Below are 22,632 nucleotides of genomic sequence, written 5' to 3' on the forward strand. Positions count from 1 at the left end.
GGAACAGCTGGGGCCAAATGTACTCAAGCCTTAGCTCTTATTCATAGCGTATATTTCAAAAGGATTAAACTCTCACAGGCTGCGGTTGACTCATGGTGCAAAGTATCCAATGTTATGTCTGCATGTCACATATAGGAGTTTGCCTCCCCATAACACTCCTCCATGGTCCAACACTGGACTGTCCACTCTCTACCTTCCATCCCACCCCTCCATGGTCCAACACTGGACTGTCCACTCTCTACCTTCCATCCCACCCCATCCAACTCCTCCATGGTCCAACACTGGACTGTCCACACTCTACCTTCCATCCCACCCCATCTCACTCCTCCATGGTCCAACACTGGACTGTCCACACTCTACTGTCCACACTCTACTGTCCATCCCACCCCATCTCACTCCTCCATGGTCCAACACTGGACTGTCCACTCTCTACCTTCCATCCCACCCCATCCCACTCCTCCATGGTCCAACACTGGACTGTCCACTCTCTACCTTCCATCCCACCCCATCTCACTCCTCCATGGTCCAACACTGGACTGTCCACTCTCTACCTTCCATCCCACCCCATCTCACTCCTCCATGGTCCAACACTGGACTGTCCACTCTCTACCTTCCATCCCACCCCATCTCACTCCTCCATGGTCCAACACTGGACTGTCCACTCTCTACCTTCCATCCCACCCCATCCCACTCCTCCATGGTCCAACACTGGACTGTCCACTCTCTACCTTCCATCCCACCCCATCTCACTCCTCCATGGTCCAACACTGGACTGTCCACTCTCTACTGTCCATCCCACCCCATCTCACTCCTCCATGGTCCAACACTGGACTGTCCACTCTCTACCTTCCATCCCACCCCATCCAACTCCTCCATGGTCCAACACTGGACTGTCCACATTGGACTGTCCACTCTCTACCTTCCATCCCACCCCATCCCACTCCTCCATGGTCCAACACTGGACTGTCCACTCTCTACCTTCCATCCCACCCCATCCCACTCCTCCATGGTCCAACACTGGACTGTCCACTCTCTACTGTCCATCCCACCCCATCTCACTCCTCCATGGTCCAACACTGGACTGTCCACTCTCTACCTTCCATCCACCCCATCCAACTCCTCCATGGTCCAACACTGGACTGTCCACTCTCTACTGTCCATCCCACCCCATCCCACTCCTCCATGGTCCAACACTGGACTGTCCACTCTCTACTGTCCATCCCACCCCATCCAACTCCTCCATGGTCCAACACTGGACTGTCCACTCTCTACCTTCCATCCCACCCCATCTCACTCCTCCATGGTCCAACACTGGACTGTCCACTCTCTACTGTCCATTCCACCCCATCCAACTCCTCCATGGTCCAACACTGGACTGTCCACTCTCTACTGTCCATCCCACCCCATCTCACTCCTCCATTGTCCAACACTGGACTGTCCACTCTCTACTGTCCATCCCACCCCATCCAACTCCTCCATGGTCCAACACTGGACTGTCCACTCTCTACTGTCCATCCCACCCCATCTCACTCCTCCATGGTCCAACACTGGACTGTCCACTCTCTACTGTCCATCCCACCCCATCCAACTCCTCCATGGTCCAACACTGGACTGTCCACTCTCTACTGTCCATCCCACCCCATCTCACTCCTCCATTGTCCAACACTGGACTGTCCACTCTCTACCTTCCATCCCACCCCATCCCACTCCTCCATGGTCCAACACTGAACTGTCCACTCTCTACCTTCCATCCCACCCCATCCCACTCCTCCATGGTCCAACACTGGACTGTCCACTCTCTACCTTCCATCCCACCCCATCCCACTCCTCCATGGTCCAACACTGGACTGTCCACTCTCTACCTTCCATCCCACCCCATCCCACTCCTCCATGGTCCAACACTGGACTGTCCATCCCACCCCATCTCACTCCTCCATGGTCCAACACTGGACTGTCCACACTCTACCTTCCATCCCACCCCATCTCACTCCTCCATGGTCCAACACTGGACTGTCCATCCCACCCCATCTCACTTCTCCATGGTCCAACACTGGACTGTCCACACTCTACCTTCCATCCCACCCCATCTCACTCCTCCATGGTCCAACACTGGACTGTCCACACTCTACCTTCCATCCCACCCCATCTCACTCCTCCATGGTCCAACACTGAACTGTCCACATTGGACTGTCCACACTCTACTGTCCACACTCTATTGTCCATCCCGACCCATCCCACTCCTCCATGGTCCAATTAGGTTGTGTCCCAGATCACACATCACTCTCACCACACACAGTTCGGCCAAGTCCCAGAACAATCTCATTGTTTAAACAGGTTGTAGTAAAGTACAGACTTTAAAAACCTCGCACTCAGTAAATGGTTTGCAACAAGCTAGCTTACATTATCTGTTCTTCCAGTAATGAGGTGTTATCACTGACACAACAGCTGGACTGGAGGAAGTACCAGCACACACAACCAAGCTATGAGTGCAATATAATAAAAGAGCATATATAACAACACTACACATGTTTTACAACTGATACGACATAAACAGTGAGATTCCTGATAATGGTATGAACAGTCTGGTTCACATTCACTGTCCTCACTTATCATGCTTATCTAAAGGGCTACACTCTATCTTGAAACACACCAGGAAAACTTTAAAGGTAAACACAAATTTATCCCAGTGTTCAGTGGATAGTTGTTGCATTAGATTCATTCATACACAAGAGCCATCATGAGATGACATAATCCCCCTTTCTGGTGCAGAAATGGAGTATGGCTACTTATACCCCACTAGTACTCCATTTATACCTCAGCCAATGGATACATTCAGTTCAGTGAAGAAAAGATATAACGCTGTTTAGTATTTTTCAACATCCCAAATTATCAAAAGGCACCAGTTCACCACTAGACTGATCTGTATAGCAAGTTTCATCTAGAAATATTCAACGGTTTTTGAGTTCTGCTCCCGAAACAAGGACACTTCCTTCGTTTTCAGTACAAGTCGAAAATGTCGTCATGAAAACACAAAATATATTCAAAATACAAATCCCAAATTATCAAAAGGCACCAGTTCATCACTAGACTGATCTGTATACTAAGTTTCATCCATAAATATTCAACAGTTTTGGCGTTCTGCTCTGGAAATTGATGACGGACAGATGGACATGCTGATGGCTATATCCATGGGCATGGGTATGGTGCTGACAAACCTAGAAACCAACCTAGGGCCAACCAGGATTCGAACCCACAATCACAGGTTTCTGGCGTGCCCACGACACGCAATTCTGCCCTGCGAATTACAGTGCCTTAGACGACTTGTCCATCAGGTGCCTGCGTTCTCGACAATAGAGCATGATTGCATCATATCGCTTCAACTGACCAATCAACATTGAGAATCACTAAAAGGCACATGTGCAAAATATCCGAAAGTTTTTTGGCATAATGGGTAATATTAAAACAAATATGTGTTTGATGCTTAGGTATCTGAAATCCATTATTTGAACAGCTTAATTGGTATATAATTATGCATATGTCAAGACAATTCTTGTGGCAAACAAAACAGTCATGAGCATAATTTGCAGGTATTTAGTGACATATCTCCTGAAATATTTTGTTCTACACTTTTACATCCTATTAATACCAACAACATTGAATATTGTCAGAGAAGAAAAGACAATATGTGGTCTTACCACAACATCAAGTGTATCATGACAATTCGAGAACTGATAATTCTTAACTAAAATGCATATCCATCATCTGTAACTTACTTGACTTCCTTGAGTTCCTTAAATGCTTCATTTTTCTGTTTTTTCAACTCATCAGAGTCTCGGAGGGCCTGAGCCAGATCCGACACTGCGCGGTCCCGCTCACGACGCAGGTTGTCACACAGCGTGCGGATACTCTCTCGCTCCTGCACAATCTTGTCACGTTCACCAAACGCCCAATCACGTCGTTTCTTAGCTATCTCAGCCTCCTGGGCAGCATCTGAAGTAACAAAGGCAAAGATGTTTGTTTGTTTGTTGTGTAATGACGCACTCAGCAATATTCCAGCTATGATATGATGGTGGTCTGTAAATAAATGAGTCTGGACCAGACAATCCAGTGAGTGCCATCATGAGCATAGATCCAAGCAATTGGGATCAATGACATGCATCAACCAAGTCAGCGAGCCTGACCACCCGATCCTGTTAGTCGCCTTTTACGACAATGCTTTAGTGAAGAGAATCAGAGCTTTCGTGTGTCATCAGATCTGGTACTTTTAACATGTTTAACACAATGCCATCTTATTATCACAAATCTATGTTGGGAGGTACGACAGTTGTTTCACTAAGATTGCTGTGTGTACTGAGCCCTGGAGCATTGCCAGACAATACTGCACGGTTGCCTTGGAAATAACGTGAAGCCTACTTTCCTGCAGCCAGGAACTTGTAGAATATGTCTTTTGATATCAAATATATATATCATGGGTCGATATTATGCTTTCCGAGGAGTCTTAAACTTTTATCAACGAGTGTTGATATGTTTATTATTAAAAGACAAAAGGGTAAGATTCTATTTATCATCCAAAATCATTTTTTAATTTGTAAACAGTAATTACCAGTGTCTTGAGCTACTGCTTCAATGGCAGAGAGAATAGGAATATCATTTGATTTTGATGTCATGGTAACCAATGATGTCACAATGGGCAAAGCATTGTGATGCAATTTCATTGTAGCTGTATCTCATAGGAGATATTGCTTTGATCTAACCCAAGTGATATCACATGTGGTAGCCAGCTTGGGATAATAAAATGTGTGAATATGGTTTTTGGTACATTCAGAATAGCTTTGAAGAAGGGTTTTAGGTTCAGAGCTAACAGAGAGACTGATAGACAACAAAGACCCATGATGTAACAGGTCAAGGCCAGCTGAAAACTTAGCATTAGCAAGTTACTGAATGTTGTTTTATGCCCTACTCAGCAACCATTGGAACACCGCTAGAGCATGCGAGGAGGGGTGTTTGTGTGGGTGGGTGGGGGGTGGGGGTTAAGAGATATGGGTGTGGGGTATATGTGGGGGGTGGGATGGGGTGACATTAGCCAGTAAGACTGGGTGGAGAGAGCAATGTGAGCAGATAGGAATCTCATGATTCGGGGAATTGATGATCAAATTCATCAACTGAAAGGAAGGACAGTGCTGTTGGTCAGGCCTGGGAAAACGAAACCAGTGGTTGCCAGGCAACCATATCATGACCATGCAACCTGGTGAAAACATGTATCATCCATGTTTAGGGCCAACTGCCACTGAGTGCAACTGTTATCTGCACGTCTGTGTATGTACACAAGGGTCTCCGATAACTTCACATTTCAACATATTTCACGTCAGAAATGTATGTCATGATATGACATGCACTAAGTACCTAGAGTGAGTTAAGTTAAAATTTAACATTGCATCAATTGTCATTATTTCAATCATATATATTGTTAAGTACCTAGAGCAGGTATGGTGACACAGTTGCTGCCTGTCCTTACTATAGCACTGTACAGAAGAGATCCAGCTGGCAGACCCTTCCCAATCAGAGTCCGAAATAACCGCCGGCCCGCCTGCCCGTGGCAGCTAACTTTTCTGCTGGGCTGAATGAAATTTTCCTCAACCTGCCTGACTTTTGGGAGGTAATTTTAAGACTACCATATTTTCTTACATTTCAGTTTTATTGTAACTCCTTGTTGATTCTAAATAATTGTTTGCATTATTTCAACAGAATCAAGACTTGATTTGTCTCTTAGTTTTTTCAATTTTTCAATATTTATAATGTCTGAGTGGGGGCAGGTAATTTTGAAGATGGGCAGGCAACACTTGGGGTCACCATGGTCACCTCCCCGACTGTCTTGTTGGGGTGCTAAATTACTTCAAACACAGGTCCCAATCACATTAAACACCTGTACACCAGCGGAGTAGGAGGGGGGATCACACCATTATGTAAACATGTCAAGCTCCCTTTCACACGCTACCTGAAGAAGTACAATCCTGTCGGTGCCTCACAAACACTCAATGAGAGAATTATTACACTCTAAACATATCCGGGGGTAAGATCACAAACACGCCTGTTTCATGTTGCCTTGTGGGTACGTTTATGGTATCTCCAGTACCCAGTGTGAGAGGGATGAGTGTATCCTTGTTTCATGATGGAAGGGACAATTCTGTCAAACAAGCCTCAAGTTTAAACAAAGTCAGTCACTCATTCAATGCCTACTGGAAACACTGAAATTATATCTGGTGTTTGTTTGTTGTTTAACGCCGCACTCCGCAATATTCCAGCTATATGACAGCAGTCTGTAAATAATCAAGTCTGGACCAGACAATCCAGTGATTGACATCATGAGCATCAATCCACGCAATTGGGATAAGATGACATGCATCAACCAAGTCAGCGAGCCTGACCACACGATCCCTTTAGTCGCCTTGTACGACAAGCATGATCACTTTTTACGGCAAGCATGGGTTGCTGAAGCCCTATTCTCCACGGGTATATTGCCCATGTGGTTCCTGGGGACCAGCACCAGCAAGCAGACATGCCCTGGTGACTTGCCAAGTGACCCAGTGACAGGTCGCCCCTGGGCGTTGTGCCTGACTGTGTACAAGGTCACTGAACTGTGAACAGTGCAGGTGTACCAGACAGGCAGTGTTGTACATCAGGGGGCCTCAGGGTCATTAGTCCTGCACCATGACTGTGGAACATATTTATTTTAAGAAAAAACAAACAATTGAAAAATGTATACAAAAGCAAGTCTAGCCAGCTCTAGCCAGCTCTAGCCAGCTCCAACTAGCTCTATTCCACAGTCAATGAAATCAGAATAGGGAAAATTATTTCTTTTGTATTTAGAGTCAAGAAGGGTATTGTGTAATATAAGATTTCATAGTCTAAATGTTAGTAAAGAGGATCTTTAAAACATGCTTTCTAACTTCTAATGTAAATGTTCAGACAAAAATCTCACAAATTTCATCCCTAATTTCTGAAACATTGCAAGGCTGAGAAACAACCGTCCTTCATCATAACAAAATACTAAAATGACAGATTGGCAATGTCCATAATCAACAGAGGTGGAGCAACTTATCAATTCATGGGTGAAACTTCAATTTTGACATCCAAAACAATTATCCATTGCAAAAACAACTAATGTATGATAGAGTAAGTCCATAACTAAAGTTTGCTGCCACCCAGGTGTACACCATTACATCATGCTCAGTCGGTCATCTGAGGCAGCCTGTCAGTTTCAAACAATCATCGTGTACAGTTGCCATCAATAAAACAACAAGTATCTCTTTAGTTTCGTGAGGAAAAGATCTATGATTATAATCAGTTTCTTAATATACTTCAGTTATGATTATCAATAAAGATTTTCACATGTTTCACTTTCAGGGAGACAACCAGCAGAAAACTTCACGTTGTTAGGCATGTTTCGAGTCCAATGACAACTACAGAATATGACCGTAGATAAGTCAAACTTTGAGGACCAGAAAAAAGAGTCTGTAGAAAAGGGTAGGCCCATGTAAAGGTTACAGTTTCATCCAACTATTTTTATGTTGGTTAAAAAACTACATCATATTGCTTCAGGTGAACAACAATGCTACAACAAACTTTGTCCACGAAAATGAGAAATTTCGATTCTAAACATCAATAGATATGATAATTTACTCTTTCTATTTTGTTTCTTGTTATGGTAGGCATTGTTTTATATGCAAGGATTAAGATTTTCAAGTGTATTGTCTCGTAAACTAAGCCGGAAACAGCAATCAGTTGCACACACGGTTTCTCCCAATCTACCGGTGATTAAGTTAAAACATACCCAATAATATAAAGTAAAAGAATTTTGATGCAATGATTAAAAAAAACAGAATTGTAAACTAATATTTTACTAAAAATAATATATTCTGATATCATGTTATTTAATAATTGCAGGTCTCACTATATATCTATGATAATAACAAAACCCAGGGTTATGAGGTAGCACTTTGGATGTTTATTGTCAGATACCTTTACGCTGGTAACCGTTCAGGTTTTGCACGATCCTGCTATTTCATACATATACTCACAAATTTGTATCAATCCATGATCTACATTACAAACAAATCGATTAGGGCTGGACAAAAGGATAGATAATCAGAATGTTTGTTGATGGGAAGAAATATTAACGATTATTGAAATGCAGTTGTTGTCATCGATAACAACTTACATAAACTATTGTGATGAAATAAAGCTTAGATTTACCAAAACAGACTTGTTATTGTCAATCATGTCAATTGTCAAAGACAAAAAGCATCTGAATTGTTATATCTCAAACGTCCACAAATTAATCTATGCATAGATATACCACTGCTCATCAGTGGTGGAAAATATGTTGATTTCTTTCCGGATTTTCTTGGATATTTGCTTAAAGTTATTTCTCCATATTGATAATTGATCAATATTTAGTTAGCGATTATCAATCTCTATGATCTATATCGATAGCCAGCCCTAGTATTGATACATTCACATCATGACATCCCTATCAGTAGTGCATCATGGGTATTCTGGTTGCAAACTCCAATATTTCTGTACCATGCAGTATACAAGATACATGATTGGTTCCAGGTAAGTAGTGTGTAACTGTAAGCAAGCATTGCATGGTAAGGGTGTTAAAATGTTATTACGCTTCAGGGTTGCAAGTAAAATGATAGCCCAGTCTGTGGTCTGGTATCTGGTTTAGGCAGTAGTACACCTAGGGATGTGTATCATGATATCGATAAATTGATATTGTCTATACTGTATCGATACAAATCTATGAACATCAATACTAAATTAATAATTCAGTGCCCCAGAAATGATTACATTTATTAAGATTACCATGGTAAAGGTGGAAAATGAGAAGACAGAAATCTTAATTTTAACATTTGAAGGATCAGCGTAGTTCATAGTTAGCATTACATGGATCAACTGCAGGTCTACATAATTAATAATCATCAATACATATACAAAATAATTAATTTTAAAATTAATTGATATATCATGATAAATAGAGTAGATACAGAGCTCCAGATAAGCTGCGTATCTGCGTGAAATACGCATCAGAAATGCAGAAATACACAGTAAAATATAATCCAAGCGTATCAAATACGCAACGAACATAACAGATACGCTACAAAAATAAAACTTGTACGTATCATCAAAATATTGTGAAGTAACCCTGCATATTCGATTAGCAAATCAGCAACTTATTTTTAAATTATAAACGGGCATTCCGTCAACCTTGCCAAACTCCACGATGACAGTTACATCATGATCATTTGCCATCACACTTTCTTGTGGAAGTATCGTGGTATTTTTGAGTCCTATAAAGCTCTCGAACCCACACGACACCAGTTTGCAGGGACTAGAGGAATAGTGTTTTTAAATATTTAACTTAAATACCCACATGTGTAAAAACTAGTGGGTAACAGAAATTTGAATACGCAGATAGAATTACTGATACCCAATGATTTTAAAATGCATGGGTAAAATACCCACAACACCAAAAGCTTATCTGGAGCTCTGAGATATATATTGATACTAATATTTCCTATCAATGACGCCTCCAACTGACACTGACAGGGACCATCTAGAGCTGTGGCCTTGTATGTGACACTCGTTTGATGGGATCTTGAGGCACGGGCTCGTCAAATCCAAAATCATCGTTAGAAGCTAACAGTTTTAGTCTACTAGTCCTCATAATGATAACACCTAGTAAAACCCACAAAAAAAGGACAATGTCTACTAGTCCTTTTGATACATTAACTATTAGGCAGTTTGGCAAGGACTATAGGAATAGTGTCAATTTCTAACACTGAACATTTGCAGGACAAGAAGTTCAACTGGGCCAACAGTCACAGACCCCAGCATATTTGACAGGATTGGGTGAGGGCCATCCTCAGTGGTGCAGGGTACTGTATCTCCATTTAATTCAGATAAAATCCCTGGACCCAGTCGCACGACTGAGAGGACTACAGTCTTGTGTGTACATGCAGTAGAAACTGTTGTAAATTTATTTGTAGTAATTTTCAGTGGCAGCAAACAATTGAAGTTCTAGTAAAATGTCAAGTGTAGGCGGCGGCAGCGAATGTTACGAGTTATCGCTCTTGTGTAAACACTAAGAGGAAGGCTGGGTCATTGAAGAAGTTTCAGGATAAAACAGTTTCAAGAAGACTGGCTGTACATATATGAGCAACAAGAGGAAGATTTGTGGCCTTTAAACTTGCATCTTATCTCCTTACCAAGTGTAGAATGGTACCCATTTGACAAAACCAAATTCCTGCCAACTTCCAACACTATTCTGGGCTCAACAACAAAGACAGCCCGGGTCCTAGACGATCAACAGTGGAACAACGTGTGAGAGCACTTACATTGATTCTAGGGGACTACTATTTATTGCTGCTGCCACTAATTGGACCCCTTGTATTGCCATGGTGATTGTAAACCTAAAACTGTGTGTTAAGATATAATATACTGAGTACTCCTTGATTTCATGTGGTCATTTACTGATTTCACAACTTTGTTCTATGAGAACCGATTTCTGGGTCAACCTCAATTTAAATTTGGAAATCACCTCGTCATGCTCGTAGCACTGGAAACTAAAAATATACTCACCACTCAAGTCTTGCTTCAATTTTTCAATCTGCTTCTTCAGAGATTCTGTCTCCTTGGCAACATGATCCATCTCTTCTGCTTTCTTCTTCTGAGTGATTTCATAATTCTCCTTAATGATGTGGTCCATGCGCTCAAGAGCCTGATGCCGTTCCTGGCGCGCAATGTCGCGTTCTTGTGTCAACAGACTAAATTCCTTCTGAATCACATCACGCTCTTGCTCCAGTTCGTGTTTCATACCTGATATATCATTGCACTCACGTCTGCACTTGTCCCGATCCTGCAGAGCAGACGCAACCTCACGTTTCAGCGTTTCCGCCTGGTCCTCCGCACTCTTCTTGTCCTTCTCCAGCACAGTTACCTTCTTTGTCACCTCCACGAGCTTGTCGTGGAGCTGTTCTATCTCCTTATGCACAGTGTCCCGCTCGGACATTATCAGACGATATTCGCTGTAACAGGCATCCCGTTCATTCTGCAGGCTGTCCTTCTCTTTCCGCAGATTTATTTGTTTGGCGAGTGCCTGGTTATAATCTAACACATACTTATCTCGTTGTTGAGTCATAAATGCTAAAGATTCGTTCAACTGTTTCCGTTCATTCAGCACCTGGTTCCAATTCCGAATGGCAGACGTACACTGCTGTTTGAAGCCATTCCTGTCTGTAATAGCCATGTCTCGCTCGATGCGCATCTCCTCATACTTTTTAAGAACACTCTCATTTTCCTCGGACAGTTTTTCCAGTCGGCTGTTGTTTGAACCGTGGGATGATGCGACATCATCATACTGTTCACGAAGACGATCATAGTTGTTCTTCAGAGTCTCATACTTATCTAACAGCGTGTCATACATTTCATTTAGCACCTCACTGGAACCGCTTTCGCTCAAAACTTTACGATACTGGATGCGTAGCTCAGCGATTTCTTGTTTGTCTTCTTCACGTAATTTGTGTAAGTTGCCGACCTCCTGTTCGAGCTTCTTGCTTCTGCTCAACACATCCAAGTTCTCTGATTTCAGAGAATGTATTTCATCTGTCAGTTGGGTCTGCCTCGTGAGAGACGTCTTGTAAAGGTTACGGTAATGGTCAGCTTCCTTCGTAGCTTGGTCATACCGCGTGACCGTCTGAGCGTGTTGGCCTTTCATGGACTGCAGTTCCTTGATTGCATGTTCACACTGTTCCTTGAGCCAGTCATAGTCCCGCGACTTCTCCGACACCTTGATCTCCACGGGAGACTGCAGACTGTGGTGGAGGGGACTCTGGGAGAGGGTAGGGTAGCTGCTGCTGCTGGTGGTGCTGTCGATCTCATACTGACTGGAGGGAATGATCTTCAGGCGGGCATCTCGGATCTCCTGGGACCGACTTGGATCTGAATGGAAGCAGAGAGTATGGTGAGTGAGTGAGTGTCACTTTTAGCTATGTCAGGGGATACCAAGAATGGGTTAACATTTGTAAGTCAGCGTTAAAAATTAACTGAATAGAAGCAGATGTTATTGTCTGTGACTGAGTGGGTGTCAATTTTACCAATGTTAACAACAGGTGGGGCTAACAAGAATTGGTTTAACATATTGTACCACAGTGCTAAAAAATAAGGAAAGTCCTCAGATCCTTCATGCTTTCCAATGTGGTCCCTTATCTGGGCGTCTCCTCATTCCCCAAGTATAGGGTTATGATATAAAGGACCAACACTTTCCAAAGATGAATCAAAAGCTGCATGACATGTGAACACCTTAACCACAGACAACCTCTCCCCAAAACATCCATGTAACTTTCAGTGTTCAAAATCTACTGGCCTCCTTTGGCCTTGGATCTTTCCAAAGCAAGGGCGCTAAACTGACTTTAAAAGTCCAGTTTCCATCCTTACCGAACTAGGATGCCTTTGGATACAGCATTCTGAACTAAGGTTCCCATTACAGGTACTTCATTTTCAGTACTAGTATAATGACCAGGACCCCTTAGCTTCAACATGTGTGAAATGCTTTAGCAAATGGATGAAAGGAGCTTGAACAAGTTGTTCGCTCAAAGTGATGAAGCAGAGGACAAACATTACCCAAGATATCGGTGACCAACCTACCCAAACCCTAGAGAATAAAATTGAAAAAGGAGTCCAGCTCAAGTCTAGAATGCTTTGGCAAGTCTAGATTGCCTCTAGCTCCTGATATTAAGGATTGTTCTGGGCTCCATTTGGATTATATTTTTTTCATTTTTTAGACATATATTTTTAAATAAGATAACTATATTTCTGGGACTAAATGTCAGTCTAAACATAATATGCTTAACCGGATGCCATCAAACTGAAAAGACGTCAGAAGTACCCATCTGGCTCCATGTGGTGTCATCACATAAACAGAACGGGGCTGACAAACTGGCAACACAACTGGCTGTAAAACATTGTCACCATGTATATGGAAGACCTGATATCATGATGACTAAAGTCCCTGAGCTTCCGTCTATTCTGTCTGTAGCCACATGTTACCACATGCTTCAGATCATTTTTGGCAGACAGATATTTTGTCAAATGTATCATTTTTCATGTCCAACAGACATCTCGAGGATATAACAGTCGTCTTGGGGGTCTAAAAGGTGTGTTAAGTGTGTATTTTACAACTGTTAAAATGACTGAGAGAGAACAACAACAAGTACCACATTTTAATGTATTTGAGGCACGCAGCTGGGAATAGAACCATCAACCTTCTCCAGGCGAACTCACCTATCTGGATGTGCTGAGGATGGCGCTGTACGTCATCTTCTGAGTCAGATGTCATCGATGTGGATCTGGAATCTGCAACAGAAACAGCATTTGTGATTGAGAGACACCAAGCATGGGCTTCACACATTGTACCCATTTGGGGAATCAAACCCTGGCTATCAGTATGACAAGCATTCACCTTACCCATGTTAACTACGAGGCTACTCAATGACCATAAGAACATGATAAGATTCTCCTATTTAGCATCATGACTATGTCTTCACCTTCTCACACGTACATTCTCCTGACAGTCTTATCTAACCACATGCATTCAATAATTCATTTACCTATTTTGGCATAAAAGAAGTCCTGGCACTGATGTAAGTCAGATTTAGTCTTTGCCTGAAATCATTTGTCCAAAATTGATGCATGTCTCAGATGTTAACCACTTTAGTGAAATCCACATGCATGGGAATGGTGCTGACAAACCTAGAAACGTAATCGGGGCAAATGACGATTGTAAACCACGATCATAGGTTCCTGGCATGACTAAGATATGAAACATGAAGGAAATACATCCTCGGTAACTCAATAGGTTTGTGTGACATAACTCGGCAAATAACTGACACTGATTCCCAACAATACTGAGTGAGTAGGTGAAGACGGGGGCACCAGAAAAGGGCTACCCTTATGGTGAATCGAACCCAGTCCGCTGCGTGACAAGCTTCAGGCTACCCACTGCCTAACATTAACATTAATATGAATGATGATCATCATGCCTAGTACACAGTAGACACAACTTGTACAACAGTAATTCTGATCTTAAATTCCCAATATGATCATGTATATCTTGTAATATCATCGATGTTGATGATATATATGTACAGTGTGTACTAAGTAATTTGTCACTTTTTATATTCATTGCACTATAAATTTTCATAAATAGTGCAAAAGTAAAATATAACATATCCTTTGATAGTTGCTAATATTCTGTAGCAGGGATGCAACATAACTTGAAACATTTACTGGCCAGAATAGATATTACATATATGGACACCCCCGAAAAATGTTTGAGATTCTGCTAGCCCTCAGGCCTCCATCAGACAAACCAACTCAATCACCCAGTGGGCTCGTGCCATGTATCATCCCACATATTGCCTAAATCAAGTAATAACAAAGAGTGTCAATCCTAATAGTTCTGTTATCAAGTCTGTCGTTTGTGACTCTAAATATTATAGACCGATAGTCTATGGCACATGATTCTAAATGTCACACACTGACATATATTATGTAGATTATCAATCAACAATCAACAGGGGGCAATTACTACAAACAACCAGAAGGCAGAGCTTGGATTATATACAACACAATTCATAATCATGATAATTTCCTTTCCAAAATCTCAATGATTGTGCACATACTGTCCAAAACCAGCAATAGCTTATGTTCATATATCCAACAGATACATAACAAACAAAAGCACCCATAGATTATTCGAAGAAAGTGTATGGATAATAACAAAACTGCACCAAACATGAAAGGATGTCCATCCGTGTTCTTTTATCAAATAATTACATCATAAAATTTTATTCACTGATCAATAACTGTAGCCTACATGGACTATTAGCATGATACATATCATAAACGCCAATCAATTGCATTAGTAATCAGAAAGATAGACAACTGATTGTTCTTTTCCTGTTTGAGTTTCAAGTAAAGTTCCGTGCGTTTCGGTATCATATTTATAAAATCTGCAATGCTAATTTTTCAACTTAACCTTAAATATATTATTTTTTATGTAATGTAAACAACACATCATCTTTGTTTGAAAATGTGTCAAAGGTGTGAAATTAGTTATTACAAAACTGGCTCCTTGGACAGAAACTACAAAACAATGTCACATGTTTTACAGTGGACTATTGTTGATATCAAGCCCTGCCTCCAACCGTCCCTGCACTTGACCTGTATCTCATCTCAGTTCACACCTAAACCCTCAATGAGGCCAGTTTAAGGTTGTGTAGGGTGGGCGTGTCCACTTTAAATCACTATATATGGCTTCATATTAAAATGTGTGGACTTATTTAACTCTCTTAAACGTTAACATGTCATTTGAAATAGAAAGTATAACAATAATATCCATTTTTTTCTCTTGATAACCCTACTTTCCGTCTGATATAGCCTATTGACACAGTGGGAAACCATCTATGCAAGCCATCATATATACTTTATGATAATCCCTATGGCTCCTAATCATTTTACAAAGAACACAAACCAGTCAGCTCATAACCAAAACATCCCCGAGTGGTGATCATGTACATGAAACTGTGCTACTCCCATTGTTTTGATGACTGTTTACAACTCTTACCTGCCAATCCTGAGCTACCTCCCATAAACAGAACGTCGAAGAAATGTGGGTAGGTATTCTTTAGAGCATGCAAAAAGTTTTCATAAGCTGGTCCACCCTTCACAGACAAAACATCCAAGAGTTTTTCAACTTTTGCCATCCGAGAGGACTGTCCTTCTATCTCGGCGACCTCGTCCGGACCTAGCACTTGCGCCCCTTTCTCCAGGTAAGGACACAACTTGTCAACTTCTACCGTCTGTATAATCTTCGACCGGTGCATCGCGACCAGTTCCTTGTGCTTATCATCCATCATTGAATCCCGTGATCAAGCCACAAAAGAAACAGATCTACAACGACCAAGACCTCGGTCCGACTTATGATCGGGGGAAGTTAATAATTGATCATTTTGTAAGAGTTCGGAGACACAAGTCGGCCATGTTTTACAAGAAATCGATTGAAAACAATACAGGCAAATTGAAAACAGGCGAGGTTCACAGCGATAGTTGCAAACCATTTGACATCTGGGGTGCAGAATAATCGTCCATGAAACTTTGGAATCAAATGCCAATTTACAAAGTCCTTTTCCATAGTTAGCCGTGAATACAGCTACATCGCTACGACTTGATAAATAAGCTATTTAGCAAGCGCCATATTGACGAGCTGCGCTGACATTCCAAAAATGGCAACAGAGTTGAGGTCAAATTAATTGAACGTTAAAATAGTAAATATAGTAGCAGTGAATAACATCTCACAACTTTTAAAGTTATTTTATAAATTGTTAGATATTTAAAACTTTAATTCACGCATTTTGACCTTGATTTTTACGACATGACGTATGGAAATCTTCTGCAAGGGAGTTAACTCTTAAAAATAGGTTAACAGGTGCGCGTTAGTTAATCCCGTCAGTCGGTAGAGCACCCGCGACATAATGAAAATGTGTTCAGTGTTCAGACACCCAAATTAATCATTTGAAACATATACATGAGTATCAATGCAGAGAGTATAACATATTATTTTTAACAAACTACACAAACTAATTGCACAAAAGTGAGTCCCACTGTGACAGGGACAATTATGTTTGTCATAACAGGAAAGATACACTCCTTGCTCACAGAAAGGCTAAAGCATTAAGTGATTAGATTAAGATGCATACATTGAATACAGCCGCAGATGAGCAAGACATTCATTCCTCCAATCATATGGGAAATTAGTCGTATTTAAAGACAATATACCCGTAGATATTTATTTCACGCCAACTATTATATACATTGGAATACCATTAATCATTTCAAGAAAGGTATGACGTGTCTTTTATCATATCAAGACAATTTTATAAAGCCAGAAATTAAGATTTCATCGAAGAAATGGGTTTTGCTTGATTTGGTTAAAGTTACACCAACTGCTATTGTGCTGTAGGATCGAGCCATAAATATGAGCACGTGAGTCACACGCGGATGACGTCACTCTCTTTACATGTGTAAGATTTATGATAATGGCCCTCCATCACGCAAACTTTTGTCAGAGTGGAACTGATTTGTTTCTTATTTGTATAAGGATACTGACTCACCTAAACAGCTCCTATACATACGTGACCTGCATCATACCAATTAGAAATCAAAGAAAACACTAAGTCTTGATTTAATCTGACTGTGTGATAAATGATAGTTATATATTTCACGCTGTTGTTTGAACACAGCATGTTACGATTCACGGTTGCCTAGCAATTGCTCTTGTGTACATACGATGAGTGAAAAAAGATGTCGAGGTTACCCATGAGTATTTACAGCACGCTCGGGTACCCATCTTACAGAGTAGATTCCGCACAACACAGGGTTGATATTACATAAGCTGCACCAGTGCTTACAGGATGTTGGTTATCGTGTACCTAAAGATTGTTCGCTTCCATGGGCTTAAGTATTGTTCGCTATCCTATGCTCAAAGATTGTTGGCTACCATCTACTCCAAGACATCGCGTTTGCCCCATTTCACGGTTACAAGATGAACTGGTTACGGGAAATTTGTCAATAGTCTCAAAATAGTTTCACGGGGTATAGCTCTATCGCCACGGTTGTAAGATTGAGTGGTTACAGGGTATAGCTCTACAGTCACGGTGGTAAGATCACGGTTGTAAGATATGATAGTTACGGGGTACAGCTCTATAGTCACGGTTGTAAGATATGATAGTTACGGGGTACAGCTCTATAGTCACGGTTGTAAGATATGATAGTTACGGGGTACAGCTCTATAGTCACGGTTGAAGGATATAATAATTACGGGGTACAGCTCTATAGTCACGGTTGTAAGATATAATAATTACGGGGTACAACTCTATAGTCACGGTTGTAAGATATAATAGTTACGGGGTACAGCTCTATAGTCACGGTTGTAAGATATAATAATTACGGAGTATAGCTCTATAGTCACGGTTGTAAGATATAATAGTTACGGGGTACAGCTTTATAGTCACGGTTGTAAGATATAATAATTACGGAGTATAGCTCTATAGTCACGGTTGTAAGATATAATAATTACTGGGTATAGCTCTATAGTCACGGTTGTAAGATATAATAATTACAGAGTATAGCTCTATAGTCACGGTTGTAAGATATAATAATTACGGGGTACAGCTCTATAGTCACGGCTGTAAGATATAATAGTTACTGGGTACAGCTCTATAGTCACGCTTGTAAGATATAATAATTACGGGGTACAACTCTATAGTCACGGTTGTAAGATATAATAGTTACGGGGTACAGCTCTATAGTCACGGTTGTAAGATATAATAATTACGGAGTATAGCTCTATAGTCACGGTTGTAAGATATAATAGTTACGGGGTACAGCTTTATAGTCACGGTTGTAAGATATAATAATTACGGAGTATAGCTCTATAGTCACGGTTGTAAGATATAATAATTACTGGGTATAGCTCTATAGTCACGGTTGTAAGATATAATAATTACGGAGTATAGCTCTATAGTCACGGTTGTAAGATATAATAATTACGGGGTACAGCTCTATAGTCACGGCTGTAAGATATAATAGTTACTGGGTACAGCTCTATAGTCACGCTTGTAAGATATAATAGTTACGGGGTACTCCCTATAGTCACGGTTGTAAGATATAATAGTTACGGGGTACAGCTCCTTAGTCACGGTTGTAAGATATAATAGTTACGGGGTACTCCCTATAGTCACGGTTGTAAGATATAATAGTTACGGGGTACAGCTCCTTAGTCACGGTTGTAAGATATAATAGTTACGGGGTACAGCTCTATAGTCACGGTTGTAAGATATGATAGTTACGGGGTACAGCTCTATAGTCTCGGTTGTGGGTGAGGTGAAATGGGATTTAACGTCGCGTCCAAGATTAATGCACTTATAGAGCGACGTGCATGCACATGCATGTGTATGTGGCTGCTTGTATTAAACCAGACTGATGCCGATTTTATAGTGCTAGCCCACTAAAATACCGAGCCGCAGTTTAACGTGAATACAGCACTCAGACACAGTATACTGAATCCGAGCAGACCAGTCATTGTTTTAGCCCCTTTAATGCCGAACGCCAGGCAGGGTAACAACAAGTACCATCCCTTAACGTTTTTTGGTATGACCGTAACCCTGAACCTGAACCCCGTGGGAAGGAAATTGGACGGCACATTAAATGTTATGTACTGATGAGTGAGTGAGTTGGACTTTACGCTGATTTTAGCAATATTCCAACAATATCACGGCGACGGACACAAGAAATGGGCTTGACGCATTGTACCCATGTGGGGAATCGAACCTGGGCATTCAGCGTGAGGAGCGAACGCTTTAACCACTAGGCTACCCCACCGTCCTCATTTACCGATGAACAGTTGTCATGTCGTATTATTCTATGCATGTAAACGTTTAAAAGTATCGGGTCCTATGTGAAGTACCCATAGCGTTCTATGCCGAACCAGTTCTCAAGCATTGCACCCTTGCTGGTCTGTTTCGTTATTCTCTGAGTGAGAATGTCTTCTCAGATTGGCAAAATCACGGGCGTATATACGTCTTTGGCAAAATGTAAACCAGGGAATTTGGCGTCTAACTTAATCCTCAAATATATCGGTGATCTGATATCGCTCAGCAATGGCCAAATATCCAATTCCCTTCAACTGATTAATCCACCTGAACTACAAATAAGAAACCAGTAAAACCTAATCGGTTTTGTATTTAAATCCGAGCATAAAGATTCAGTGATAAAACCTATCATCAAAACTGTGCGACACGAGGGATGACTTCAACTTTCGCTTTATGTCGAGCACTATTCCAGCATTTCTTGCAGCCTTTGGTGTCTACATTTCACAACTTAATTTGGAGGTACAATCGAGCATGTTCCTTCTACAAGTGAGTGAGGAAGTGAGTGAGTTGAGTTAACGCCGCTTTGAACAGTATTCCAGTTATAGGATCCCGGAAGATCCCGGTAGAATAGGTATTCAGCAACCCATGCTTGCCTAAAAGGCGTCTATGCTTGTCGTAAGAGACGACTAACAGGATCGGGTGGTCAGGCTCGCTGATTTGGTTGACACGTATCCCAATGGTGTAGATCGATGCACATGATGTCAATCACTGGATTGTCTGGTCCAGCCTCGATTATACACACACCGCCGTCATATAGCTGTAATATTGCCGAGTGCGGCGTTAAACAACAAACAATAAAAAATATATCAGGGCTTGTCAGCTTAATGTAGGAGGTATTGTGTCTCTAGCGTTTAGTACAAAGGATCGCACCTCAGCACTGTGAGTTGCGGCGCCTTTAATAAAATGAGTGAGTGAGTAAAAAAATAAAATTGCATTATTTCAGCTATATATAGCTACTCCTTTCAACAGATATCTGGGACACCTGTGTCCCCTCTTTGTACGAAGATTTCAAAGAGCTTCATACGACTCTTGTTCAACGTTGTTTCGTCAGGGTTTTGTTCAGCTGAACAATTGACTTGCCTTTGCATGTGTTTGTGACGGGTCACCATAAGGGCAGGACACGCTTACCTTTACGCGAACACCTGGTATCGTCTCTATTTGATAGTGGTTCATAAACACATGCTCATGGTGTAGTCGATACTTTGGAAGAGATTACTAATGATCATGGGAAGAGTTTTGCGTCCTAATTTGCAGTGTGAGTGGATGCTGTGTGACACTACAATCACCTATATGTGCATGCACTGTGTGTGGCTGCTTGTACTAGACCGGACTGATGCCGATTTATAGTGCTAGCCCATGCCAAAGTTTAACATCAATACCCCTCTCAGACACTCCGAGCCGACCTATCCTTGTTTTAGCCCCTTTAATGCCGAGCGCCAGACTGGGTAACAACTAACAAGTACCATCTTTTAACGTCTTTTGGTATGACCCGTCACGGAGGCGGTCCTCTTGAAACATCGGATCACTTTTCACTTTATAATAGATATTACACATACACATTCAGTTTTTCACATGTTATTTTTAATATAACAATTATGATACGATAAACTACGTCAAACATTAAAATTAGCTTTAGTTGATATCTGTAATCTGAGAATTCAGTGTACAGTGTGTTGAATATCATGAGTTTCATATCCCTTCTTTTCCATTTGATCCGATACAACCAACCCAGATACAGAGACGGGTGTATGGCACTGGTCTTTGACAGCCCAAGATCGCCTAGACTCACAATAGTCGCTAAGGCAATAATTATTAGTTTAAACAGAGACCATATAATATGGACTCTGGTTTAAAGCATAGTTTCTAGATTATGTAAATAATATGAACAAATAGTCACTATTAGAGACTGGAGTCCTTACTGTCCACATATCTTGACTTGCCTATTCGGAGGATAAAATTACCACACATCTATGGACTTACAGCCTTGGAGCAAGGCTAAAGATAGCCCTGCAGACCCTTTGAGATCCACTCTGTGGATGCACCTGGGCCTACTTGCACAAAGATCGCTTTGTGCTATGATTATTGTAAGCCTATGCTAAAGTTACGATCATCTTAGCACTAAGATCGCGTTGTGCACGTTGGCCCTGCTGCTTTAGTGAGTGAGTGAGTGAGTTGGGTTTAACGCTGCTTTTAACAGTATTCCAGTTATATCACCGCGTGCCAGCTTAATGTGGGAGGAAAGCCCGAAGTGATGCAGGTCTCAGACGTTTACCACTTCGGTGAAACCCACGAGCAAGGGTTATGGTGCTGACAAACCTAGAAACATAATCGGGGCAAAACTGGGATTCGAACCCCCAATCATAGGTTTCTGGCGTGCCCAAGGGACGCAACTCTGCACAGCGAATCTCGGCGCCTTAGACGACTGGGCCACCCGTGCCCCCTCCCTGCTGCTTTAGGACCACGTGGAAGCACCCTGACATATACTGCATCTGTACAATACTGGGCATGTGTCTGGACAATGGATGTGTGTGTCGGACAGTCAGATTAAAATAGGGCTAGCCACAACCCATATTCATTTGGTGACATGCGGTAAGAGGCGACTAGTGGGGGCCAGCCTGGCTGACTTGGTTGATGCATGTCATCGTATCCAAATTGCATGGATCGATGCTCACGACGTCAATCACTCGATTATTTACAGACCGCCGTCATATTACCTTATTTAAGCTGATATACATATTCCTGGCCTAACAGGTTATGTGAGGTCCCAGTCAGGGTATACACTTACAGAATAGTGGTGCAATCACTCAGGGACTGGTGAATGGCTGGGTTAATAGTGGGGAGACATGCACATTAACCAAACCAGATCTTGTGAGATATCCCCCAACCCTTTCGAAGCATACGGTTGTGGGAAGCCTAATAGTTGAAGCATTCACTTGTCACAAGGGACCCGTGAACATTCCGGGGTAGAATAGGTCTTCAGCAACCCATGCTTGCCGTAAAAGGTGACTATGCTTGTCGTAAAAGGCCACTAACAGGATCGGGTGGTCAGGCTCGCTGACTTGGTTGATGCATGTCATCG

The 22,632-nt window shown here is 41.7% G+C and overlaps 2 protein-coding genes across 3 annotated transcripts in view; one reads left to right on the plus strand and one right to left on the minus strand.

Moving 5' to 3' along the window:
* The window catches only part of LOC124123242 (disks large homolog 5-like), a 52,505-nt gene extending 36,168 nt beyond the window's left edge, over positions 1-16,337 (minus strand). The window contains exons 1-4 of the mRNA XM_048392789.1: positions 15,689-16,337; positions 13,345-13,416; positions 10,645-12,003; positions 3,774-3,990 (exon numbers count right to left, since the gene is read on the minus strand). Coding sequence (XP_048248746.1) covers positions 3,774-3,990; positions 10,645-12,003; positions 13,345-13,416; positions 15,689-15,980 — 1,940 coding nt within the window. The 5' untranslated portion in view covers positions 15,981-16,337. The remainder of the gene's footprint in view (positions 1-3,773; positions 3,991-10,644; positions 12,004-13,344; positions 13,417-15,688) is intronic.
* Positions 15,681-22,632, plus strand: part of LOC124123245 (mitotic spindle assembly checkpoint protein MAD1-like) — a 50,479-nt gene continuing 43,527 nt past the window's right edge. Inside the window, exon 1 of one of the 2 annotated variants that reach the window (XM_048392792.1) lies at positions 15,681-15,737. In XM_048392792.1, coding sequence (XP_048248749.1) covers positions 15,732-15,737 — 6 coding nt within the window. In that variant the 5' untranslated portion in view covers positions 15,681-15,731. The remainder of the gene's footprint in view (positions 15,738-22,632) is intronic. The other variant, XM_048392790.1, reaches the window with a different exon arrangement.

This window comes from Haliotis rufescens, unplaced genomic scaffold (genome assembly GCF_023055435.1).
Source record: "Haliotis rufescens isolate VD_foot unplaced genomic scaffold, xgHalRufe1.0.p SCAF_11, whole genome shotgun sequence".
NCBI classification, from domain to species: domain Eukaryota; kingdom Metazoa; phylum Mollusca; class Gastropoda; order Lepetellida; family Haliotidae; genus Haliotis; species Haliotis rufescens.